Source organism: Sardina pilchardus, chromosome 2, assembly GCF_963854185.1.
Source record: "Sardina pilchardus chromosome 2, fSarPil1.1, whole genome shotgun sequence".
Classification (NCBI taxonomy): domain Eukaryota; kingdom Metazoa; phylum Chordata; class Actinopteri; order Clupeiformes; family Clupeidae; genus Sardina; species Sardina pilchardus.
In genome coordinates, this window is record NC_084995.1 from 27,372,725 (window position 1) to 27,400,095 (window position 27,371).

Consider the following 27,371-nt stretch of genomic DNA (forward strand, 5'->3'; position numbering starts at 1 on the left):
TACTCTACTGACACTGAAATATTTACAGGCCTAACTTTTAGTAATTCTCATGGTAGATGCAAGTTTCTGACATGTCACTGTAAACATGGTAAAGGCTACTATGTTCCATGAATATTCTTCTAACAGAAAATAATGTGTGAGACTGTAATGAAGAATAATGGTGAAAGCTCACAGTGCTGTTTGATTTGCTAGAGTAAGGGGCGGGAGGCAGAAGAGAAAATTATTTGTATAGCTAAAATTAGCTCTCCGGTCTTTCCATTTGCGTAGCATCCAGGCTGGCCTACATGGAAATTTCCCGTGTTCATCTGTCTCCTTGATCCACTGCTGACATAGGCTAAAGTCTAGGGAAGTCCTTATGGGCAAGTCACCCCACTCGACGGCCATGTTGGTAGCGCACTTCGGACCATTATTTCAGGCGATTTGTGCATTCATTTTCTTATTCACGTGAATGGGGAGGCATAGCTACTGAGCTCATATTAACATAAAAAGAAGTGTCAGGCCAATCTGTGTTCAAATCTGAATTGAACAATCCTTGCCTGGTCAACCGAACTCATTCACAAAGTGAACAACTCACAACTAGAAAAGCATTCCGGGAGTGCAGACCTCCGCCAAGCGAAAACATACCCGCTTCCTGGAAATCATTCATCGTGCATGAGCTGAGAGTGGAACAGCCACCAATCAACATGAGGAAAACGCAGGGAAAACGGCACCGGACATGATGTATTTTCTGGAAAATGGCGACGAGGAAGTGCCTTGCTAATCGGTGAAGCTAATCAGTCAAATCCTGACCCCCTGATCATTACTGATTGCCAGAATGACTCGCTGAGCAAATTCAAATTGTGCTCTCGCAAGAACTCTGGATTTCCATATATAAAATATGGCTAAAAAGGACACAAATGTGGTTTGTTAGGCCTACTTACATTACAGGAGACATATGGATAAACTCAGCCGGCGATTGGATTTCACCCTGCAGCTCAGGCTGGAAACCTGCACATCTATCTGTCCTGCTTCCTGTCCACATTTGCTGGAACCAATCACAAACTTATCCACCAGGTGCACCTAGATCGTTGGTCGGATTGGTTGAAGGATTTTCCACATGCGTTCAGTCATTTGAACTATGCCCATTGATCATGCCTCTTGTAGTTGAAATACAGCGCAGACTCCCCAGACTTATGTTCAATCTTAAAAGATTGAGCTTTGTCCGGTGATAGCCAGACTGGAAGGGACGGGGTATACAGACAACTGTCACATTATGTGTTAGGAGATGGAGGAGGCTTTGAGTGCTGTGTCTCATTTTAATGTATCTGGTAAAAGGTCCACCACACATTTGTTACCGACCATTCGCAGCTCCAGGAGATTCTAATTGACTTCAACAAGCTAAATCAGTGATCATCTCACCTGCGCATGTGTCAGTGGTAGGACTAATTACGACCATCCACCTCTGATTAGAAAGCTAGTCTAGGCCTTAGGTAACATGGTCACACATTTAGAAATGTGCCATAACTTAACTCTCGTCTCGTCTGCCATTCCAATTCACTTTTTAGTCGAGCAAATCGTGTCATAGGCTAGGCAGCCTACTGGCTGTGTAAAAAGGTGTCGTGTGGCTCAGAAAGTGACCAACTTAACATTGTGACATCAACTCACATTGGCTGAGCTATAACAATCTTTCAGCAACATCTTGGGATATCTTATTGTCTCTGATAGTCTAGCCAGACATTTTAGTTCACTCTCAAAATACGCAGTTTGTCTTCGCCGGTCTGCATTCCTTCCAATAAGTGTTTTCTGCGCTAAACTACAGCATGTCTGAAATATTCTGATAAAACGCATAAAACGGTTGTTAGTCTGATGACTGTAGCAAAGAAAGGAGGAAATTACAGTCTACTGTAGGCTAGACTATGCCCGCGATATTAGAGAGCTTATTTGGCGCAGTCATCATACACATTGACTACACACACACTTGTATAACTGTTTAGATAACACTCGTTCGTATTTCGCCTCCCTGAACCAACCACCGTCCTCCTCTGCCACGGTTTCATTCACTCGCAACGCTCGCTACTACTCATTTGCCCACACGTCTCGCATGCCGTCACTAGACGTGGTTTTCCACGTGAGGCGTTTGACATACTTATGTAAAAAGATTGGCAGATCTATGGACCAATGGTCTTTCAACTCTTCTATTCCCGCAATTAACCTACCACTCGTAACCAATGAACACACTCTGAAGGAGGTGCGGTAGGCGGGGTTTGAATTGAGGTCATGCTGAGCGCTCAGGATCCAGGGCAGAACCGTGAGTGAACATTGGCCGTACTAAGTGAGTGCAGTGTGTCAGTAGCCGAAGTCGACAACTGGATAGAGGAAATTCGGATAGATATAGACTTTTCTGAAGTTTTAAATACTAATAACTAATATCTGCGTCAAGAGGAATCTTTCCAAGACACACAGGAAACCCACGTCTTTGTTAAGGTATGTTTTTGCGTCTTTAAACCAGTTAGATCTCAGGATGATGTTGTATAACATATTGACATCCATTCAGTGCAATGTGACTGTTATGAAAGCATTGCTGCTTCGGGAAGAATCAATTAATATCTAGATCGACTTGACCTATTACACTAGATCATATTCTTGAAGAAAACGCGTGGAAATATTATCTCGTTTCGTTTATTTTCGATTTGAAATCTGGGTTGCATAACTGTGCCACGGCTCAGGTCAAAGCCGGTCACTGGAGTAGAGCTAGAGCCCACAGTTTTCGTCTGAAATTCCCTCTTTTTAGTTATTTCCACAAATGCTCAAAAAATGACAGTTGAGTGGACAATGGATGTATCTTTAGTCGAGTGATGTGGACTTAATTGTGGATAGAATTGTGTCAGTGGCTTGTTTTCCAGTGATTTAGGAAGTCATGTGTAAGGAACACCTTTTGCACTGCCCCCTATTGTTGCAACATTTTATTGAAGGAGGTCAGAAAACAGCGAATCAATTAGGTTACAATGTTTCTTATGAATTCCGTGGTAGCCCACATTTGTCTGTTTCTTAAGTAGAACGTCATATCGTTTATTATATGCGAAGTAATCAAATATCCTTTCATTAACCCTCTCTGAGGTAATAGACCTAGGCGTTGGCCAAACTTGGACGAAATGTTTTAGCCCAGTTAAAAGGCCTCAGATATGCATTTGTCTGCAATCCCCTGGAGTGGAGGGTCGTTGTAGCCTATTCATATTTTGTTTTTGAGATTTTCCCCACATTTCAACAGGTCTTTTAGGTGACTAGCCTACTTCTCATATTTTCCATCATGCCTTTGGCCTACATTGGTTTTATGTTTGAGTATCTTCATCGCTTTTTATTGATTTTCTGATTGTTAGTGCAGCCTAAAAGTTTTGTTTGCTCCTATGCCATGGGTCTACACTAATCAGCCTTAATAGCAGCAGGTTATTAAAAGTGACCTAGTCCTACATGAGGTGCTCCAAATACCTTAATCTGGTGTTAAAGCACTGAGAACACACCTCTGCTTGGACATTTGTTCATGACAACCATCCTAAAACCCATGATATTTTACCTGAGACAGCCAACATGAGAGTTAACTTTTAAGGGTCAGAAAGTATTGTTCTTGTTGCAGTCTTCATCATCTTTATCTAGCTAGATTTGCAGTAGTGGAGGTTACTACTTAAATAAATCAAATAAAGTAATAATTTTATTATTATTATTATTATTATCATTATTATCATTATTATCATTATTATTATTATTATTAAGAGTTTCAATTAATGTCCCCTATTCAGTTTCAGTGATGATAGTTGTAAGCATTCAGGCTGTATTGACAGTGTTAAACTTAACCATTTATTTATAGCAATCTGCATCTGGAAGTAGTCTGTATGTTTGGTTGTTACTAATTTGCTCTAATTTGGCCGGACGCTATTGTCAGCGACTAACTTTGTAGCTGAGAGTGTTTTACAGTCTCGAAAAGATGTAGTCATGCTTTATTTACTGGTTGCTATGCAATGCGGGTGTTCTCAGTACATTCCACTGGACTGCATGGAGTGGAGGATGACGCACAATGGGCGGTCCTTAGGGAAATTGGGCTTCTGTTTTTATTTTTTTTATTTTTGGGGGGGCTGAGCAGTCTTACCATTTTTACTGTTGCATGAAGAAATGTGGTTTACACATCACCTCTCATGAATGGATGTTTTACAGCAATTATTCCATAAAGTATGTCAGGTTGCCATTGTGAGCTGGTTCTTTTTGTTGGTTCTAGTCTTACTTCACGTCTCTGGCCGAGATGAGATCATTCATTTCTAACTTTCATTTTGCTACCACTGAAGTTCCTATGCTTACAGCACTATGTGGAGAGGCTTACCCCAAATGCAAATTAGAATTAAACGAGGAAGGTGATCCTGCAGACAGACTATAGCCTTTGTCGGCATCTGCTGTTATTTGGGAAGTTTCCGATCTGCATGAATGCTATCTCCATAAAGCTGTACACAAATGGAGCGTCCCATAGATGCAGAGCCACTGGCGTTTCCTGGATAAAGGAGGTGAGAGATAAATCTCTTCCACTTCTCCAGCTGTTGACCTGCTAGAGCCCCTGCTCCACACCTTTTCCAACCTGTTAGCTGACAGGAAAGTTGCCGTGCAGATAGTGATGTCAGACACCTATGACTATTATCGGATGTTTTTGTGTTATGGATTTCTTTTCATCTCAGGGTCTCTGAGAGTGTTGACTGGTTCGGTGGTGCCATAATTACTGTCATGGTGATTAGTGCTGTAATCAGGCCAAAATGCCAATTGCTGTCACTGACAAGAGACACAATAAGTGGTGATTGTGTCTCATAAATGGTATATGGTTTTAGGAAGTATGTGAGTGGTCCAAACAGTGGATACACCAGCATAGCTGGTATCAGCAGGCCACAAAGTTGTATATCTTGATATAAAGATTCCTGGTTCTGAATGGATTGTTTGTGAGTTGGTGATGGGTCACTATAACTGTGAGGTGGTTGATATGGGTCAGTGTTTCTATGAATTTACTGAAATTTAACTGGATTTAAAAAATGTGACTTAAAAGTCAACAGAAAGAGAGCAGATTTAGTAGAATTTGTTATTGTCTGGGAAACCCCACAATCTGCAGATTGTTTGGTGAAGAGCCTGTTAAATTGTTCTCTGAAAAGACATGTTATGATGTATAACGAAGATAAACAGTTGCTCAGCATGTTCTCCAGTATACCCAAATTATTTGTCCATATTTGCTTTAAACTTTCCTCCATTTGACACCCCTCTACCAGTTTCAAATTATGTAAGCCCCTTACATAAAATGAGCCAGTGTGGAACCGTGTTGCTCCGCATTCAATTACATAAATGCCTTCAACTTGATGCTGGGTTATAAAACAGCTTCAATGGATGGTTTAACACATTACTTAATTCATACCAGACTCAACACTAATGAATAGGCTTGTGTAAGTTCATTTGTTATTGTAATTTAGTCCATTGAGTCTTTGGGTGCTCACAGGGGCTCAGGTCTGGTTTTATGTAACTGCCGTTCAGTGTGGATGACACTTATGTGGTTAGCACCAAATGAGATGTTCACTGAATGAATGTTCACTGTTAAAGATACTATATAGCCTACCTTTTACAGCGTAAAAGGTGTGTGTGTACTTTGATCGGTTTTGAACTTTCCCAAGACCACGCGTTACTTTGCTTGCTGAGTGTGTCTACCTGCGTCATTGTGCTTATTCGGTGGTTTCCATTGTGACTTTGTTTGGGTAGACTGCCATGATGTGGTCCCTTGAAAGACATTGACCTTGACTAAATTGCCTGTGCAATTCACACTGCCTGTCTTGGTCAGTGGCCTCACCAGTGAAAATACACCTGCGACCAGGATGTTTTTCTGTGTGGCTCATTGAGTTTGTGCAAGACGAATCCATTGCCAGTGTCCCCAAAATAGGCTACTATTTCACGGAAGTGTTTGTGTCCATTGAGGAAATGTCACCCCTACTTGCGTAGGAGTATAACCTCTGATTGAGTTATGTCAAGATGCTCCCATTTAACTTTTTAAGCCACAATCATATTACCCAGCCATTATCAGTCACAGCATCCCTGAAGGGGGCACATTTGGTCAGACTTGGCACCTGGCTCTGCATGTAAGGATCCAAGATGAGTCCATTCACATTTTACAATGCAGAGAAGGCCAGGCTGACAGAACAGGAAGGCTGTGTCGCGCCGATCCGTCTGAGATCTTTTTTTCCATCTCTGTGGCCAAGCAGGACATCTGTGGCTGGCAGCTCAAGGAGTTTGGGGACAATGGCTTCCAGCCTGTCTTCTCTCTAGTCTACTAAAACCTACATGACTTAAGCATATGAGGAAAATTTGACAGAGATAAAAGATGGCATACCATTCCATTCTACACAAAATCCAGTGTCAGTGGATTTTTTTTTGAAAAACTCCTTATCAAGCTGTCATTCGCCAGCAGGCAGGGTATGTACATTCAGATGAGTACTTCATGACACGACATAACAGATGTCAATTTGTGTTTAGCTACAAACATGCAAACATCAGCCATTTTTGTCAGCGTTTCTTTCCCACCAGGTATCCATGGTAGTCACGTGACTTCAAAGTATGAATTCATGTGTTATAAATTAGGCTATGTTAAGTGTTCTGTTGTCAAACTTCCAGGGCTGGATCCTTAATAGGATACACTTTCAGTGTTTATCCAAATGCACACCGAGCTGAGATCCTCTTTCCAAGTAAGCCTGTATGTAGGCTTTATGTGAAACCTGCACCAGGCATATATTGTGAGCATCCGGTGGTGCTGTAATCAACCAGCTTATGTCATACATGGCATTTGTCACTATATAGGCATATCCGCATTGACGTGTCTTCATATATTAATAGGCCAATTCATAAGTACTTTATACGTAATATGTATGTTTGACACTGGTAATAAGTATGACCTTTCATACTTTCATATCTCTCAGATATAAACCACTGGTGGACACAAGTATATGTTGTTTGTGTTGACATTCTTTCTTCAAAGCACATGAATAATCTTCAGTCAGAAGAATGACGTCATCACAGGGAAACTACCCATTTTCGGAGGAGTACATGAACTCACCATAAACGTCCTAGGTGCCATTTTTAAAGATGGCGGCAGGCCAGTGATATTTTTGGCCAGTTTAGTATTGACGAATGAAATTAATGAGGCTGGAACTTCCTCCCTCTCTCCCGGTCTATATGATACTGTCTCTGAGAATCTTCCATCAGACTCACTAAACTATCTTCTTCACAATTGCGCTGACTAGTATGAACCATGCATTCAGACAATATAACTTGTTAATGCAAGACTTGCACTGGTAAAATGGTAGGACATTTGTCCGAGAACTGACCTTTGTCATTTGCCCATATCAAACTAAAAACCAGTTTGGCATACCTTGATGGGTTTATTGCATGAAAGCATTTAAGTATGACGCAAATGAGGGCCATAACTGTCATGTCTATGACACGTGTGCTTTCACACTGCCATGCCTGATTGAAGAGAGTCTGCAGTAGGCGTGGATCCAGGACAGCGTAACTGCCACTCCCACTGCTCTGTGGGTTACTGGGTTACCTTGGCCTAGCGCCAGACAGGCATCCTCGTCTCGTCAGATAGGTTGGCGCAGGCTGGAGTGGAGTGGAGTCAGATGGAGCAAAGTTCAGAACGAAGTTGCACAACTTGCAACGTGAGTTATGTGGTTCTCACATGCACCAGAGGTCAAGAGGCTACTACTTCAGGGAAAGTTTGGGCAAACTACTGCTGCAGATATATATATATTTTACCATTTCCAAACCAATTATCTATTTCTATTAGGTTGGTTTTGTTCATTTTTTTTCCCTTTTTTCTACCATTTCCAGACCAATGATCTATTTGTATTAGCTTGGTTTTGTTCCCTCAAAGACAATATATGATATTGTCCTTTGGCACACTTTAAAGAGAATGGGGAGATATTTTCCTTGCATTCAAATATTTGACTTTTAGGCCACAGTAGGCTAAGTGTAGGCCTTTCATACAGCAGTGCAGCCTTGGCTCTGAATGTCAGCTATAGATAAAAGGGAATGCTTTCCGTAATCAGCCCTACAGGCATCATACTCTTAAACACCCAAGGTGTTGTACTCTGGAGCACACCACACTCTTATCTAACACTGCAGGAGCCTCTACTATTGATGCATTTTTTTTGCATGTGTACCTAACAATGGTGATGATGGCGAGATCGGGTTATGTTTGCCTACTGTACTTGGACAAAAGACCCAAGAGGCCACAGTGCAAGTGATCAATGGATCTTTTATACATATTACATAAATTATCTTGCAACATCCTCTCCGATGGGTTTGTGCCGTATATATTGACTAATGTTTACCTCTCAAAGCTGACCATTGTCAGTATCAATCATGACCTCATTTAAGGGACTCCCCAGGTGAATGCTAAAAGAAGACATGGCATGCATGTCTCTGTCTAGACCACTGCTGGTCGTCTTTCATGTCTACGCAGGGACGCTACACATGGTGCATCCAAATGCCATCTTTATCTGAGCTGGGGCAGATGCTCTAAAAGCGGGTCCGCTCCCTCTCAGGCAAAGGGCAGCCTCGAGGCCTCCCCGATGGGACTCGTTTGAAGGCAAGGACAGGGGTCTGGGCCTGGCAAGGCCTCAGGGCTTCACCCTGCGGTAGGGAGTTCAGACACGGGCGCCTCAAGCTTTGATGTGCAGCTAGCCTCTGCTGTTAGAAGGGCAAGCGACTCGAGACCTTTCTGACCCAGCTTACAGCAAATATAGAAGAGCGGATCAAAGAGTGTTGGAATGGCTGTTTGACTCTCCCCACAGACAACTGGGGAGACTAAATATAGATCAAATAAAATAAATATAAATATATTAATAGACCAAATATATTTTGGTTTGTGTTTATCTTTGTCACAGCCTGTGATTGCATGGGCCTCCCTCATATTCTCAATTCCTTTTTTTTTTACATTCACAGGTCTTGGTATCCTGCGGCATCACAATTTCAAAAAGCATACCTCTTTGTGATGATGGGGTGATTGGGTTTGCCCCTCTCACTTTTTCTTTTCCTGAACCTGTACACCACACATCCTTAAACCCGAGCCATGTCTGAGGATTCCGACTCCAAGCCGTACCTGTTCTCCTCGCTGGAGGGCCAGGATGGCGGCGGCGCGTGCAGCTCCATGGCGCAGCTGCACCGGATGGGGGGCTTTGCGGACGGGGCCGAGCTGGGCCTGCCCTCCGAGGGCAGCGACAGCAGCGGGCAAGACCCGCCGAGCTCCCCGCGCAGCGGCAGGAAGATGACACGCTCGCTGCACGAGGACGTGGAGATGAAGAGCAGCGGCTCCAGCGGCAGCGGGACGGAGTCGCACGGCAACGAGTCCCATGGCAACGAGTCACACGGCAACGAGTCCCACGGCAACGAGTCGACGGGCAGCTCAAACGGCCGCAGCAAGGACTCGGCTCTGCTGGAGTCGTCCGAGAGCAACAAAAGGTCAGTCTAAGCAGGATCCTTTAAGGAGAGTTCTTAAAAAAAATATATATATATGCAAAACACACCAAAAACTATACAACAAACAACACGTTTTAACATTAATTGAAGCCTTTCTGTAAATATCTAATGTTTATATTCAAAGAACAGTGACACATTCTTTGTGAGTGTGGAGTCAAACACAACTTGTTGAAGAGAGTCGTACATTTATTTATTTTTTTAAATCAAAGTTGTCTGTAAAACAATCCCACTTCTCCACGATGTTGACATTAGAGTTTATTTATCAATTATTATTAGACTGTATAATGTGCTGTTTTCTGATTGGTTGGGGCATTGTCTTCTTATACTTTAGAAACTATGATGAAATCTCGGCAGAGGAAACTCCACACATGGAGTATCTGCCTCTTCCTTACAGCAGTGAGTCACTAAGTAAGGAAGGTAGAGCTACAGTACATGTGGCCTATCATTGAATTTGCATGAAAATTGCAGGGTTTTTCCTGCATGGAAAAATTGCATGGAAGTGGCGAAATGGTCGCTTCCATCAAACTTCATGCCGCCTCTGCCTCCTGACATATGCCTAGTACATTTCCTAACGAGCTGAAGGTGGACTTGATATGGGCAGGTAGAATCTGCCAGAGATTCCAGGGATTAGCAACAACAACATGTAATAATTGCTGAGGAGAAAGCTTAAATTTCTTGTTTGGGCAGGTTTACCTCACAAAGAAAAGATGTTTGCACAACTAGCTTCCGATTCCTTAAGCCTATGTGTAGCCTAGGAAACAGCCTGTTAGAAAAATCTGAAAGTTTCCATTGCAACACTGTTTTGAACTAGGAAAAACAAAACTGGTAGTCAGATAGGCCAGCCTGTAAAATAATATTTCAATCTTGTGTCCAAAGACTGTTAGAATGTTTTTTATGTAAACAAATATTTATTTTGTGTAGAAATTAACACAATTAGAAATTAGAAATTTCTGCTAATTTAATTTTGGATGATGTAGTAGTAGATTTTATTGCTGTTATTGTCTGTCCATAAACTGCTGTATGGTGTATTTCTCTGTTTCTCTCAGATATTTGGAGCAATAATTTTAGTATAGAGACAGTAAGCATTTTAACCTGCAGAGCTGAACCCTCAATGGGGTTTTAAGCTCCCAACATTGTCTTCCAGGCAGTGCTGCCACAGTCAACTTAAAGGCACCTAATCCTAACCTTAACCCTAACCTTAACCCGTGCCTAACCCTAACGCCTTCCAGGCAGCACTACCTTGAAGACAATTTTGGGGGCTTAAAACACCAAGAATCAAGCTGAACTAGAGGGCCAAGTCTCACCCTGCATCATTAGGTGAAAAGGATGATCCAAAACAGGTCGCAGTGCTCTTGTCTTCTGCCTCTCACGATTATGATCCTGTCACCTGCCCCGCCACATGACGTTGACACTGACGCTGATCTCATCACACTCGACAGTCACTACCTCTCCATTCCGTGATGGGTTTTGATGAGGACAGGCTCTCGATTGGAACAAGCGCTCGCATGCTTGATGGGCCCAATGAGAGTGTTGGTGAAGAGTGGAAAACATGTTTTTTCCCTCTTCATAAAATGGAAACAGCATTAGACTAGTCCGTGTCCACTCCAGAGGCTCTAATGCCCCTCTACACATGATAGTTGCTCTGAGGCCCCAGAGCGTCATGTGACGTCAGTGCCACCACATTACTGGGCCACTCCCCTCACTTGTCCTCCCTCAGTGTTTACTTTAAGTAGGGGCATGACTCATATCATGGGCCAATGTCAGATGAAGAATGGAGGTTGTTTAGTTTACCGCAGATGGTGCGCCAAAAGACCATCAGCAAGCCGGTTCCCAAGGTGACAAACTGCTATTTACTGGAAAGCACTTTCGTGCCCTCTGTTCTCTCGCTCTGTCTATCTATCCCGATTCCCGCCCTCTGTCTGTGCGCCATCTCACGCTCTCACTCTTTCCCTCTGCCTTTCTCTCTCTCTGACCCTCTCGCTCTATCATTACTTCATGCTGAGAGTGCTACTTTACCAAGGTTTTCACCACAGGACCTGCCTCTGCCCTCCGACATGCCCATTTCCCACCTTTTCCACCAATCAGGGACAGACCTTTGTGAGGGGGAGAATGGGAGACCAGAGGACGTAAGTGGCCTGTCTTGTTTCCTCAAGGGCCGGTGCCTGCCCAGTCCAGGGCCAGGCCCGCACATCTGACTCAGTCGCTCCTCCTTCCGCCTCCTCGCTCCTTTCTTGACCCCACCAATCAGCACTGTAATGCTCTCCTCCCACGCGCACCATGCTGTGAGCTCCCTGGGCGAGTGTGCGAAGAGGGCCTTCGGCCCCCGGAGTTATAATGCAGTGTGTCTTTGTGCGTCGCCCACAGAGTAGGTGTGAAAAGCCTACAGCCGGTGCCAAGCCATTAAGGTGAACCAGTGGGATTGACAGGGCGAGTCTCGGTGTGCTCATGTCGAAGGCTCCTCCGCAGCTATACCCGCCCACCACCTAATATTCTAGAAGATTCGGATCAGTCCAGTTCCTAGTAGACATCTGCTTGCACTAGCAGTACCTCTCTGAGTGCGGAGGATTTCAGCTAACCCACAATACTGTATTAACCTACTACAGCCACCTACTAGTCCACAATCTTAGCGTCCAGGTGTTGGCACATATTTGGTTATATAATTAGCTCAGAGGTAACCAAAGTGAGCCGCTATTTGTAGGGCCACTTTCTATATTAAGCGCCTTTGCGGGCTATATTTGTGCCCATGTGTTCATCTCACGTTAACTGCTGTGTTATCTGCAGCTGCTTATAGCCACGCGGGTGAATTAACGGTCCTAATCCAAAGCCCGACGCTCAGCCCCTTCAGCAGGCTCAAGCCCTGTAGGCCTCCGCTGGCGTGGTTCTCCAGGCCTGGCTCAGGCCCTCTGCAGCCCCAGCCCAGGGTCCCCTGGAAAAGAGCTGGAGAGAGAGAGAGATGGTGCGGGATGTCGTTATTCGGTTGAAATTGGGTGCTTGAAAAAGTATGAATGATGAGTCAGAGTGACCTTCACAGTGGCACAGTGGAGCGCCTGATAATGGGTGTGTGAGCAGTAGAGAGCTGTAGTCAACAACAGCAGAGCTGTCTGGACTCTGGAGCAGAGACCCAGGTGGCTTTCTCTGGTTCCCCATCCTCCCCTCCATTTTTCCTTCATTTACCCAGCATTTTTTCAATTTTCTCTTCGATCGCTACTCTCTCTCTCTCTCTCGTTCAGAGGGGCCCAGAGGAGAGAGCCTAGAGGATGGCCTACTGAATGAGCACATTGAAATAATCAGCTGAAATGGAATGAATGATCTTCTGCTGACAGTACCCTGTGCTTTAGGACTTTAAAAGACTATTGTGTTGTTCTTGTCTCAAATTAACACCTGTTGTGGACACTGTTTATATGGTAGCATGTTTACTTCTCTAGAAAACGGTTTCCTCCAGGTTTGACAAGTATGGTTTTAATGTTGTTGATGTCTTGTTCTCCACTTATTTGATTAAAACCGCTGAGATGAACCAAACGAACCATATCAACCACTTTCATCTCTATCTCTTTTCTCTTTTCTCTTTTCTCTTTTATCATGAACAACAATTCAGAATGTTATCACCAGCTACAATGTCAAGGTGTTTACGCACTGCCCCAACAAAGGACAATGAGTGCCAATTGTTAGTGTCAGTGTGATCCATCAGTTCGAATATGTTTGTGTTTATTGGATGGAGTTGTTTGAGCATGACATAGTCTTCTATTTCTGTCTGGCCCGTGTAGAACTGGCAGTTCTACTAGTTCAACCACACGTTTTTGAGATTTTCTCTCTCTCTCTCTGCATAGTGGCACACATAGTTGCACAGGGCAAGCCACTGGAAATAATGGGTTCCAGAGCACAGCAGCCCATCTTTTCCAAAAAAGGAATACAGAAATGAATTGTTTACACAGTACAGTTTTGTGGTCAGAGAACTTGACACTGGTATGGACTTCCTGGTTCGCCATGTCATCATAAAGTACTTAACCTAGATAAAACTCTTCTCTACCCATTTAACAGAGTAGGGAACTAACAGCGATGAATGTATTTTGTGTCTTCACAGCTCAAACTCCCACAGCCCTTCACCACCAAGCAGTTCCAATGCCTTCAGTTTACTGAGTGCCAGCTCCGAGCAGGATAACCCCTCGACCAGTGGCTGCAGGTTAGCAGTAACACACACACACACACACACACACACACACACACACACACACACACTCCAGTAACCTCTCTCACAAAAAGAAATCTGTGTACTCTATAGCTATTTCTGAATGTAAAAGGTACCGAGAGCAGGATGGGGCTCTTGATGACTGCTTTATTCATCACAACAGCAGCATATGCATATGCATTCATTAGTGAGAATTCTGTTAGCACTGACTGGCTAGCCGCCTCAATGCAGGCCCACGCGTCTGACTCCCTGGCTTCCCTGCACTTGCCAGAGTCACACCTAGACATCCTGTTTGACACTAAGTCACGGCCACTGACACACTCGTGCGTCTGTGCATCTGTTACCCCCTTGCAGCAGCGAAGAGTCTGCCAAGGCCAAGACACAGAAGGAGCTGCTCAAGACCCTCAAGGAGCTCAAGAGGCACCTCCCGTCAGAGAAGAGAAAGAAAGGCAACAAGTCCTCGACCCTCAACACCCTCAAATATGCCCTACGTTGCGTCAAACAGGTGGAAGGTAAGGAGCCTTTGAGGAGTCACTTGTGTGTGAAAGGTGAAAGGGAACTTGCGCAGGAAGATTCAGGGAAAGGGCAGCCAGCTCTGTTCCCGGTAGACCTCTCGGCCCCTGAACTGTCTGGGAGAATGCTTGACTGACTGATGTGCCGTGTTACATCAAATGATAACAGTCTATATTATGTGGCCCTTTTTGATGGTATGTAGTGAGAGCCATAGTTTTATGTCCTAGCAAATTGTCAGTGTGCTGCCTTTGTAAGTCAGCGTATTATTTCGAACTACAAGAGAGGTCAGATATAGATTTCATATAGATAGTCACTGTTTCGTGGAAAAAAAGAGTTATCTGACTGTCTCATGAGTTCCTGTTATAATCTTAAACTTTTGTGTTCTTGTACTTCAGCCAATGAGGAATACTACCAACTGCTCATGACCAACGACAGCCAGCCGTCGGGCTTGGATGTGGCCTCTTACACCATTGATGAGATAGACAGTATTACCTCCGAGTACACACTGAAAAACAACGTAAGTTGTTTCCTATGCCTGTAACATCTTGGGGTTGACATGTAACTGTGAAACGTGAACTGTATGTAGTTTTTGACACGCGGAATTGTGTTTTGTGTGCAGGACATTTTTGCAGTCGCCGTGTCCCTCATCACGGGGAAGATAGTGTACATCTCTGACCAGGCAGCCACCATTCTCAACTGCAAGAGGGACGTGTTTAAGAACGCCAAGTTTGTGGAGTTTTTAACGCCTCAGGATGTCAGCGTGTTCTACAGTTTCACAACGCCTTACCGTCTGCCCTCCTGGAGCATGTGCACTGGAGCAGGTAACACTCACTCACACACACACACACACACACACACTTACTCACTCTCTCTCACACACACGCATACGCACACACACATATGTTTCCAGGCATGACTATTGAACAGTGACAGATTGTCACAGGCTGCCTCACATCCGTTTCGGTGTATGCACGTTTCTTGTAGCTGGCCAATTGAGCCCAGGCCCAATGATATTCATTGCAGCTATTTATGATCTCCTCTCACAGGCAATTATTTTAAATGCTCTGGAAATCCTTTTATTCATTGATTTGCCTGTGTGCCACTTAATTCATGCATTGACACAGCTGTGGCTGGCCTTTAGCGGGCCATATAGTCACCTGATTGAATGGAGAGGGAAAAACTGACGCAGATGTCAGAGGTCGGCACTCATGCACATTAATGACATCCCTTTTCCCCTCTTTTCCTTCAAAAGAGTCATCCCCCTCCGACTGCATGCAGGAAAAATCTTTCTTCTGCCGGATCAGGTGAGTGTGTTTGTGTGTGTGTGTGTGTGTGTGTGTGTGTGTGTGTGTGTGTGTGTGTGTGTGTGTGTGCTTGTTTGTTAGTTGTCTGTTCCTCGCTCACCACCTGCAGTGTGTCCATGCTGACTGGTACACCTGCCTTCACTGTGGTGACAAGCCCCAATACTGCCATCTAGAGGATGGCAGACAGAATACACTTTGACACCATTATAATGGGCAAAGAAGTGCCACGGTAGTAATGGACTTTGTTACCAAATGCCAACCGCAACCAGTTCAAACAAACCTATCCAATGTACTCTTGATAAGAGGGGGCAGTCATATCTGGCTTCACAGGCCTTCCTGTCATTTAAAGTCACACAAGTGTTGCTACAAACGAAAAAAGAAAAGTGAATTTTTATCAAGGATTGATTGTACAACAATACTGAATTCGCACATAACTATGAGTCATATACATTTCAATTGTAACTTCACAATTTCAACTGCATCACTCACTACCATTTTGCTGTAGCAAAATGTTTTTTTTTTCAACCATATATTTTGCACTTAAGGCTTTGAGACAATAACTGAACTGAACTTCAGCCTCAAGTCTTCATAGCAGTGTCAGGATGAACATCTGTGAATATTTACCTACTGCTGTCACCACTCACGTCACGTAGTCAGAGTAGCCCAGTGCCACAGCTGCCCCAGTAGTCACCCTCCTGCACCTGTGGAGCCCTGCTTTGGTGTGAATGCATATGTGTGCTGTGATGTGATTCCAACCTGCATTATTCCCTTGTTCTGACCCCAGTGGAGATCTAAGTGATGCTAAGCTGCCCTATTCCGTTGTTGTTCTGACCCCAGTGGTGGTAAGGAGTGTGAGGGGGACCTGCAGTACTACCCCTTCCGCATGACGCCCTACCTGATGAAGGTGCAAGACTCGGTGCACGGAGAAGAGCAGTTCTGCTGCCTCCTGCTGGCAGAAAGGGTGCACTCCGGGTATGAAGGTAAGCAAGCCACCAGCACATTGGATCTCTTGTCACATCATCATCCTGCACAATGCCTTGACTCCTTTCATTTCAAATGAGTGAAAATGAATTGGCTTTGCATTTTGTGCCTCCAGCTCCCAGAATCCCCACTGACAAGCGGATCTTTACCACGACACACACCCCCAACTGTGTGTTCCAGGACGTGGATGAGAGGTGAGACGAGTTGTTTTCAGTCTTGTCATCTTATTATCATCATATAATGCAGCATGTTGTCCATGTATGCCATGCATTTATGCCATCAACCTTGCGCTAGAATTGTGATCTTGCATGAGAATTGGAGTCCTGTTTTCCTTAACAGTTGTGCTGTAACACAATTGTTTTCCTGTCTACCTCAGGGCTGTTCCGTTGCTAGGGTTCCTTCCGCAGGATCTGATCGGTACGCCGGTGCTCATGCACCTCCACCCAAATGACTGGCCCGTCATGCTGGGCATTCACAGGAAGAGTGAGTCCCTGTGTTCCTTCTCTTCCGTTATTAGTACAGAAGGTGGTTTTGTTTATAGCATACACCAAAAGACCTTCTCCTTCTAAAATTTCACTCACTGAACTGAATTGCATATTTTTTCTTTCTTACTGAAAACACCACACACCATAATCTAATGTCTTTGTCTGAGGAAAGGACTTCAGCATTTCTGTTGAATGAATGAGCCATTGAATGCCAGTGTAACGTGAGGAGCTTACCCGCTTAACCCCGCATCTCGTGTGTCTCTGTGCCCAGTCATGCAACACGCCGGGCAGCCCTTTGACCACTCCTCCATCCGCTTCTGCGCCCGCAACGGAGAGTACGTCACCCTGGACACCAGCTGGTCCAGCTTCGTCAACCCCTGGAGCCGCAAAGTGTCCTTTGTCATCGGCCGTCACAAAGTCCGCATGTGAGTGCTTGGAATGGTTTATGGGATGTGTCGGACATCACACAGTAGCCTTGGAGGTTATGGGCCTGTAAATAAATGGCAAATCAAGTCAAATACATATTTGTGTTGTTACCAAATCGTTTACGTCGTGTTGTCTATGCACTAATTCGCTACACGCTCTCTCTCTCCCAGTGGCCCTGTGAATGAGGATGTGTTTGTGGCCCCAGCCGTAGCCGAGAGCAAAACCATGGACTCAGACATCCACGAAATCACCGAGCAGATCCACCGGCTTCTCCTGCAGGTGAGCCCGACCGAGAGATTCATACGCACTCATATACTGCCATTGCTACACACAGTTTACACATCACCAGGTACTGACATTTCAGTTTGTGAAAAGAGACGCAGCACCTATTGCAGGTGATTTTTGTGTGTGTGTGTGTGTGTGTGTGTGTGTGTGTGTGTGTGTGTGTGTGTGGGTCTGTGTGGAAGTGGTGTTCAATTCTTCAATGTAATCATAAGGCAAACAAAAGGAACAAAGGGCATGTCACTAGGTGAAGAGTGTATGCATTGTAAGGGCACTCAACCGTTAGCAAAGCTGTTGACCACTGCTGTGCCCGCTTTGCCCCCCTGCAGCCGGTGCACGTCAACGGCTCCAGCGGCTACGGCAGCCTGGGCAGCAACGACCACCTGATGAGCGTGGCGTCGTCCAGCGACAGCACGGGGAACAGCGGGACCCGCGCCGCCGCGCGGCCAGAGGAGGACGAACCGGACAAGGCCAAGCCTGTGAGTCAGCACTCCGTCCCCGTCCGTCTGTGTCCTGTCCGCACTCAAAAACCCCACTTCTCCGACCTCTGACCTCTCACTTCTCTGACCTCTCACTTCTCTGACCTCTCACTTCTCTTTTCTGTGGTCTCCACGTGACTACAATAATCACCAATAGATCTTCCCAGGGCCATCCACTGACTTGCCAAAATCAAAGGCAGACGTGAACATTTTGTCGTTCCAAGTTCGTTGCGATCAGGCCAAAAGAATAAACTTTCAAGACAACTCTTTTTTTATTATTATTATTAATCTCAATTGAAGCAGGTTATTTTTTTTCTTCAGTTCTGAAATGGACAGTGCACTTCAATAGGAGTCAATTTGCAAGGCCCCCGGTTGTTGGTGACATTGGTGTGGTCTTTTCCCCTCAGCGTTCATTCCAGGAGATCTGTAAAGGGGTGCACATGCAGAAGGGCGTGCACATGCAGAAGACTCAGGAGCTGCAGTCCAAGAAGAGCCCAAACAGTAAGTAGCAGGGACCGCTAGAGAACATCATCCCCGCGCACGTTGCTCGTGCTGTGGTTCTGTTCCGTGGTTCTGTTCCTTGAGCTGCTTTTGCTGAGCCCAATAGTCAACATGCCGTCTCTCCCTTGTAGCGCTGCCCCAGAAGGGCCCGGCGGTCCGGCCCAAGGACACTGCGGTTCCGATGAGCTGGCGGGACTCCGCGGGCAGCCCTGAGGAGCGAGTGGCCATGCAGGAGGAGCTGGCCTTCAAGGACCAGACCGTCTACTCCTACCAGCAGATCAGCTGCCTGGACAGCGTCATCAGGTGAGCATCAGGCTCATTTTCCACCCCACTGGCCTCTGTGAACCTGTTTTGTGTGAGCGTACAGAACATTGTGTGTTTGCTCACAGTTCTGGATCTGTAAATGAGTAACGCACAGAGTTGCTCTGATGGAGTTGCTCCAACCAGTTAACACTTTGCTTCAGGAGCTCAGAAGAGAGGGGGGATTGGCAGTTGAGCTGAAATATTTTTTTTTGGTGGGCTGTACCTTTTTTTATAACTATTTTGTCTAGCTTGTTGTAAAGACTTATACAGGGATTTCCTTGTGTACCAATAGCATTGTTTGAGACTGTATGTATTCCCATTCAGATATCTGGAGAGCTGTAACATCCCCATCACCGTGAAGAGGAAATGCCACTCCTCCTCCAACACCACCTCCTCCAACTCCGATGAGGAAAAACAGAAAGTAGAGAGCTCTGTGCAAGCAGGAGAAGGTATTTTAGGCTTCTCTTCTTTCACTGCTAGTCTTAAGCAAGGCCTCTAAGGAAATCAAGCCGTTTTAGTGTGCCTGATCTGTCTGAACCTCCAGTTGGTATTCTTGTACAGTGACTGTTATTGGTAGATGGATGGCAGTTCGAATGAAAGGATTGGTGGGTGTCCATGGTCAGCCTCTTACACTCTCTCTCTGTGTCTCTCTCTCTCTCTCTCTCGCTCTCTCTCTCTCTCTCTCTCTCCATTGCTGCCCTTCTCCTCAGCAGAGGCTCCACTGCTGAAAACGCCGCCCAGTCTGGCCACTCTGAACGTGGCCAAGAAGAGCGCCGCCCCTGGGGTGGTGAGCACGTCGCTGGCCCCCCTGGCCCTGCCCAGCAAAGCAGAGAGCGTCGTGTCCATCCCCAGCCAGTGCAGTTACAGCAGCACCATCGTCCACGTAGGGGACAAAAAGCCTCAGCCTGAATCAGGTAGGCCCACCTCTGTGTGTCTGCACGGCCTTACATCTGATACATCGTCATGGCGGTCAGTATCTCCTGAGTCGTAGCGACGCTCCTGACCTACGAGTTCTTTCTCTTCATTGTCTGCGCAGAGATCATCGAGGACGTCCCAGTCGGTGGAGAGGCAGTGGAGTGCCAGACCACCGTGCCCCCATGCGCTGTTTCGCCTCCCAGCCAGGAGAGGGAGGCATACAAGAAGCTGGGCCTGACCAAGCAGGTGCTGGCGGCACACACGCAGAAGGAGGAGCACGCCTTCCTCAACCGCTTCAGGGAACTGCGCGGTGTCCATGCCTTTAAGGCCGACTGCTCTCAGTACTTGGAGAGACAGAAGGGCCAGTTGGCCTCAGAAGGTGAGGGAACCAGTGGGGGAAATGTCCACTTGCACAGGAAGCCAGTGTGTCCAGTCAAAGCACACAAATTGGCCGTAGATGAATAGTGGGGAACATGGTGGGGCTTTTCAGAAGAAATACACTTATCCTTGTGTGATATCGTTTCATTTTCTTTATGGCATACATTCGTTTTGTCGGAAACTAAGACATTTTGGTCAGTTGTACACATGCACCAGTTTATGTGACTTCAGTTTCTCACATATCTTCTCACAGCTCGTTACTCCAGTTTACAAAATAAGTTCTGTAAAGCAGGCTGGCCTTGGTTACGTCTCCATCTGTGTTTTGTGCTTGTGGTTCGTTCTCCAGCTGTGTGCTAAACAGTATTGTCTGACGATAGAAAGTGTGTCTCATTCTGTATTCTCACCGCTGGCCTCTTCTGTCCTTGCTGTCCTGGCTTTGCTGTGCAGCGGTCCCAGCGGTGCGCTCCTGTAAGCAGGGAGGAGGAGCAGGAGGCGGTGGCGAGCCGGCCGCCCGCCGTAGCGGCCGCAACAAGAAGACCAAATCCAAACGCGTCAAGCAGAACGAGTCGTCGGACAGCACGGAGTCGCAGCAGAGGCAGCAGCAGCCGAGGCCGCCGCCGCTCCAGGGCCTCCAGCAGACGTCCTGGTCACTCTCGGACACGTCGCAGTCCACCTTCCCCATGGCCTACCCCGCCGTCATGCCCGCCTACCCGCTCCAGATGTACCCCGGTGCCGGCGCCATGGCCCCCCAAGTGGACCCCGCGCTGTCGCGCTTCAGCGAGAGCAACCAGGACCCCCGCTGCCCCATGCCACCCCCCACGTACCCGGCGCCGCTGGTCACGCCCATGGTAGCCCTGGTGCTGCCCAACTACATGTTCCCGCAGATGGGCAGTGCCCCCCGCCAGCCCTTCTACCCCGACCAGGCGGCCTTCCCCGCGCAGGCCGCCGCTTTCCAGACGCAGCCGGCGTTCCAGACGCAGCCGGCGTTCCAGGCGCAGCTGCCGTTCCCGGGCCAGTCCACGTTCACGGTCCAGGCGCAGTTCGCCGCCGCCGCCGCGCAGAACCCCTTCCCGCCAGCCGGCGGCTACGCGCCGCAGCCCTTCTCCTTCACGCTGCCCGGCGAGCCGCCCAAGGCGTCGGAGCCCGAGCTGCTGCTGCGGGAGGGCCAGTCGCGGTGCTCCACGCCGCCGTCGCCGCCGCTGTTCCAGTCGCGCTGCAGCTCGCCGCTCCAGCTCAACCTGCTGCAGCTGGAGGAGAGGCAGGACGGCACCGCCACCCCCGCCGCCATCGCCGACAAGATCGCCATCGCCAGCGCGCAGACCAAACCCGACGCCGAGCTGCAGCAGGTAGACATTTGTCTCTCTTCACCCCCCACCTCTCTCTATCCCCCTTTCTGTCTCCCTACCCCTCCCCCCCAACACACACACACACACACACACACACACACACACACCAACATGCATACACCGTCTCTCCCTCGCTCTTCCTCTTCTTCCTTTCTCATTTGAATACACATGATGGTTTCAACTGGCCAGAAGATGGCGCCGTCACACCTCAGTTGTGAGGGTACACTATTGTCACTGATCACAATAGAGAGAGAGAGAGAGAGTGGTGCACCAGTGTGTGGCATGTGAGCACAGATGTGTCCTCATAGCGCTTCTCCCTTTGAGTCCCCTGCGTTCTCTGTGCCAAACCGCTGCAGTGTGGCAATGCCAACCCACAGAGTGCTCTTGGGCATCATGACTTAAGTGGGCACTGGCAGCTTGTTGCACAAACCATGTCAGCTTTACAGTTATTGTCTTCAAGTGGCAGTAGCACTAACATTTTTTGTTGCTTCAATTTAAGCATGCTAGAAATCTTTTTGAAAAAAAAGTAGTTCAATATGATAATCCGATGCTAGAATAATGATTTTAAAAAATGTAGATTAATATGATAATTTGAATTGAAATGCATTGTTATACAAAGTGTGTTGGTTAATAAAATAGCCCCTAATATGCAGTAATGTGACTAATAGTTGATAGTATTGAAATTGATAAAAAAAAATACTACAATTCCCAATGCATGAAATATAAAATGTTTCCGTGCATACAGTGTAAATAACCTATGCTAATGTGATTTTAAAACTGCCATATTGAAGTACAATATGAGATCTGATCTACCATAGAGGAGTGAATCAGAGCATGTAGTGTCCCAACAGATGGATGTTAATACATATGTCCCTTACACCCTTTAGCGCTCACTCAAACTGCCCGCTCTAGACAGGGCGTGCCCTACCACCCCCCCGGGCCCTGGCCCTGGCCTTAGCCTCCTCGGCCTCAGGTCCGGGCACAGGCAGACTGATGTTGGGGGGTTGTCTTGGGAAAAGCTATTCCCTAAAGTGTGTTGCAGCGACGAGGTAGGCCAACATCGCAGCCCGCCACTCTACCGTCCCCCCACCCCTCCCTCCTTTTCCCATGTTATGAGACCAATAAGACTGCTTTTCCTTTGGGTTCCAGTGTTCTGCTGGCATTGTTCTTTTCCTTGGTTCTTTTTGATTTTAATTGAGTTCTGAAAGTGTGGCTGTTTTTTTTAATTTTTGTTTTTGTTCAGCCTGGATTCTGCATGTCATTCCTATGCCCATCACTTCAGTAAATAAATGACATGTTTTCTTTCTGGGTGCAACTATGGGAATTACACAGTGTTGATGAATCCCATCTGTTTACCCCCCCAAAAGGGTAGACGGGTGTCATGGCAGTCTCTTGTCATTGCACTTTGCACATTTTTCATTCTGCCCCCTCCTCCATTTAATATCAGTCTGCATGGAGACCAGTCACACACACATCACATACTGTAAGTGTGTGTCTGTGTGTGTATGAAGGCACTCTTATTGTCGCATCCACCCATGAAATACAATATTCACACAAGACTGGGGACGGCCCTGCCCACCATTGAAATTAAGCTGTTGACTTCAGGGCTTTCCTACTGAAACATGGCTTTTGTACTTGGTGCTGTGTATTGGTGGGTACAGCGTGTGCCCAAATATTGAGATGGTTGAAGTGCAAACATTTCAATACGATTTGCCCTCAGGGCCTCCTATTGCCCCCCATAATGAGACTGATATGTGTGAATGCTGTATGAATCTGCAAGTGTCATGATAAGCCTACAGGGATGAAGACGATCCCCATATTTACTCTCATAAATCATTGTGAAGTACCTACAGTAGGTTTGGATTTAAGTGGAGCCACTAATATACAGTATATTTAAGTGGCACCACTGATACATTATTGTGTAAAGCGACGATTGATTGATTGATTTGGTGAAGCAGAATGGCGGCTGAGTAGGACGAGGCCTGTAAGTCACGGCACTCGAGCGGGCCGCCAGTGAGAGAGCTAGAGAGGACTGTATATTGCAGCGTTGCGAGTCTGACCTAATGTTCCTGACCACTCCGTTCTCTCGCTTTCAGGAGGTGGAGTCTCCAGGCGACAGTAACCACAGCGACGGCAACTCTTCCTCCAGCGACATGTTGGACATCCTGCTCATGGACTCGCGCTCAGGCACCGGCTCGGCCACCTCGGGCTCCATGGGTTCTGGTTCTAATGGCTGCGGAACCTCTGCCTACGGAACTTCAACTAGTGGTGCATCTGCCAGTGGAACAGGTATTTAAGCATAGCAACATAGAACTAGTGTGGAACAGGAAGGTGTTGTTCTTCAGAGCCTTTTTTTACAAGTTGTTAGGTGTAGGCCACTAGGCCTAAAGGAGTTTTGTAGATATTTCCTCTGTTAGCATACATGGAAACATACCAAATAGGGACCAGTAAAAAACTGGTCCATATTTGCATAACTGCATGAATCAATATTGGAAAAGTGTTGTGTCATGAATTAAGTTGACCTCTAAGACCAGATGGATAGAGTTAGGATGAGTATTGTACAGAGGGGCTTGGTCACTCAAAGTTCTGCCTATGGCTTTTGCCACTCTTGGAAGACTTTGTCTTGAGGGGGAAAACAGTTATATTAGCAACCCTACAAAGACCCGATGATAATATGAGCTGCCTGCATTTCTTCCACCACCTCACAGGGAGCAGCCATGTAAGCAACAACAGCAGCAACTACTTTGGCAGCGTGGACTCCTCTCAGAAGAGCCATAAGGCCAAGGAGCCTGAGGCAGCCATGACCGTAGGACTGGGCGGGGAGATGGAGGTGGAGGAGAACCAGCACTTCTCCAAGGACCTACCACAGGACCCACCGTGGCTCCACACGACTAACGTAGACGGGGCCAGCATGCTGACGTACCAGATGCCACCGTGGTGAGTGAGAGGAGGAACCTCCTGCCCCTTGCCACTCCATGCCTGCTCTGTGCTCCCGTGCTTGGGCAACACCAGCGTGATTAGACTAGACATATTGCCCTACTCGCTACCCACATTCTGACGCCACACACACAGCTTCTGTATTTGAGCAAATGGCCCACCCCCAGTCACTCAAATCAATGTATTGAGACTATGTCAAATGAACAATGTGGTGTCATTGCTAGTAGTTGCACCTTATTTTAGTCTAAACTTCTCTGAGTTCAACTTCATTAAGAAAAATAGATTTAACAAAAAAAGATGTTGACAGTGGGACATGACACAAGTTTTTTGTTTTCTCGAAAATCATCTCATTTTGAAAGTCTCCCATCTGTGGTTTTTCCTATTTTTCATTGCTGTACAAAAGGAAGCTCTAAAAAAACAAGTTATGTGGTGTGTCAAATAGATGGCCAATATTAGCCATGTATTTGCAGCCATTTACAGTAGGTATGAATGTAAAGGAACATTGTGTTTCCCTTACCTACGTGCCCCCCTAAATCCGCCTGTCAGCCTAGACAATGTTCACACCTCTGGGGACGACCTGATTTCCTCTTAGCAGTGTGAAGTGTGAACTCCCCTATTGTAAACGACTCCTTTTATCTTGCTCCCTTGAAAGACTTTAGTTAACCAGAAATCAAGTGATATGTTGGAAATGATGTCATACTGCTGGCACATACTGATGACATGAACACTGCTCTAGTCTTCCCCTATCAAGAGCTTGTGATTGTGTGTGTGTCCCACCACAGGAGTAATATGACAACTGTCAACTGACAACTGTGCCTGTTTGTGTGTCTCTCCCCCAGTGACATGCAGAAGGTTCTGAGGGACGACCGCGAGAAGCTCCGGCAGATGCAGAAACACCAACCGCGCTTCACCAAGGACCAGAGGAGGGAGTTGGTGGAGGTGCACCCCTGGATGAGAAGAGGGGGTTTGCCCAAAGCCATCGACGTCAAGGTGACTCCACTCGACCAGCTCCGTCTGGAAGCTTTGTTTGAGCTTCCATTGTCATTCAGTACCTGTCCTGTGCGACAAGAGACCTTCTTGAAGTGGTGATGAGTGACTGACTGTAATTTGTGTGTGTCTCCTGAACAGGCATGTATGGGCTGTGAGGATCTCTCCGAAAGTCTCGTTGAGGAAGAGACGCCTGACTTGCACATGGGGGAGACGGAAGCCAGCGAGGAGGCCTCTGCAGACAAGACCAGCGCGCAGCTGCAGCAGCAGCAGCCGGGCTCCTCCCAGGGCCTGAGCACAGCGATGGGGACCTAGCACTACTACTGACTACTGTAAAGACTTAACTTGACTGAATGTGGAATAACACACATACATTACGCACACATCCACCCATCCACATACACACAGAATATACTCTGGCAAGAAAAACTGAACATTCTATTTTTAAACTGTATGCGTGCGCAAGAGTGTGTGTGTGTGTGTGTGTGTGTGTGTGTGTGTGTGTGTGTGTGTGTGTGTGTGTGTGTGTGTGTGTGTGTGTGTGTGTGTGTGTGTGTGTGTGTGTGTGTGTGTGTGTGTGTGTGTGTGTGTGTGTGTGTGTGTGTGTGTGTGTGTGCGCGTGTGCGTGTGTGCATGTGTGAATGTTTGTGGTCCTGAGTGAATGATATTGTAAATATATGAATGTGAGCAAGTGTGAGTGTTGGCGTGCGTACGCACATGCATGTGCACACAGTTGTGAAGTACTACCAGATGACCTTGATACCTTTTTCCTTTCTATTTCTTAAATGTCAACTTTTTTTCGATGTGTTTCAAAATGTTTGTCCACAGATTTCTCTATATCTTTAAATGAGTTTTATTTTATTTTTTAAATCCTTCAAATGATTCTTTGGCTTCAGACAAATTCCTCTGGACTTGTTCTCTGCTTGCCTTGTGTCCATTGTATGCGTGAGTCAAATCTTTGGTAGTTGAAAGTATTTATTTTTATACAGAGATAAATGGTGACAAAACACAACAAAACGTGCGTATTTTTTTTATCTTACAAGAGTAGAGAGGCTGAGAGTGTGCAGTATAGGTAGCAGTACATGAGTCGGAGTGGAGCAGGGTATTCTGGTGTTGTAACACCTTTCAAGATGATTATTTGTTAACTGAAAGCTAGTTTTATAAGATGTCTGGTGGATGATTGTCTGGCCCATGGTTAACAATGGTGCTAATTTCTTTCATCACTTTCCTTTGTCTGGAGCCATGTTTACGTGGTATCTAAATGATCTTGAGGAATAGGCCTTTAGCTAAACCTGAAGATCAAGCAAAAATCTGTTGACCTAAATATTTGACCAAATGGTGAGCAGTGTAGTAGGCTATGTAGGTTACATTTGTTGTTGGAAATCTCTTAATTGCAAATGTCATGGAGATGTACATAGTGTCATTGTCAACAGTGTTGTAGGCCCTCGTCTGGTTTGGTTACAGCCTTTTTATTGGTTAGGTCACAGCATCCTTAAAGACCCGGGTTTAATAAGACTGACATGGTCTCTGAGAATTTTAAGCCAATTTTTAACTACACTGCCATCTGCTGGAAAACAAGACAATTCGTATTTCCCTGTTCATGTGTGAAGTAGCAAATATGTATTTATTTCAGAGGAAATGGACAAGAGAATGTGAACGCACTCACTCAACATACGCCTCTGTGCATTGTTTCTTTTTTTCAAATAGTGGTCTATTTGTTAAATAAATAAATAAAAATAAATAAAGGAATATTTCGTATGCCTTGTTTGATTCCTAAGATGCAACACCATCCCTAACACGTGGGTCATTCAAATGACTTTTTGATA

At 46.2% G+C, this 27,371-nt stretch overlaps 1 protein-coding gene across 4 annotated transcripts; it reads left to right on the forward strand.

The window, feature by feature from the left end:
• Positions 1-2,297: 2,297 nt before the first annotated feature.
• per2 (period circadian clock 2) lies at positions 2,298-27,303 on the forward strand. 4 transcript variants are annotated; one of them, XM_062523836.1, is made up of 24 exons: positions 2,298-2,463; positions 8,989-9,504; positions 13,604-13,702; positions 14,063-14,220; positions 14,617-14,738; positions 14,841-15,042; positions 15,474-15,525; positions 16,363-16,505; positions 16,622-16,700; positions 16,883-16,989; positions 17,263-17,416; positions 17,588-17,696; positions 18,029-18,178; positions 18,586-18,679; positions 18,811-18,982; positions 19,307-19,431; positions 19,693-19,896; positions 20,019-20,276; positions 20,723-21,621; positions 22,509-22,670; positions 23,718-23,910; positions 24,330-24,558; positions 25,398-25,548; positions 25,687-27,303. In XM_062523836.1, exons 2-24 carry the CDS (start codon positions 9,116-9,118, stop codon positions 25,858-25,860), a joined length of 4,425 nt encoding a protein of 1,474 aa, XP_062379820.1. In that variant the 5' UTR covers positions 2,298-2,463; positions 8,989-9,115; the 3' UTR covers positions 25,861-27,303. The 4 variants fall into 4 exon arrangements, with proteins under 4 accessions (XP_062379820.1, XP_062379825.1, XP_062379833.1 ...); XM_062523841.1 differs by having other exon boundaries at positions 19,696-19,896; XM_062523849.1 differs by lacking the exon at positions 22,509-22,670.
• The last annotated feature ends 68 nt before the right edge of the window (positions 27,304-27,371 follow it).

Bases quoted from the DNA above. Each gene is read 5' to 3' on its own strand.
- per2 (XM_062523836.1), top strand. From the start codon at position 9,116: ATGTCTGAGGATTCCGACTCCAAGCCGTACCTGTTCTCCTCGCTGGAG. The intron at 19,432-19,692 runs GTATTTTAGGCT...CCTTCTCCTCAG, and splicing joins CTCTGTGCAAGCAGGAGAAG to CAGAGGCTCCACTGCTGAAA. The intron at 24,559-25,397 runs GTGAGTGAGAGG...TCTCTCCCCCAG, and splicing joins ACGTACCAGATGCCACCGTG to TGACATGCAGAAGGTTCTGA.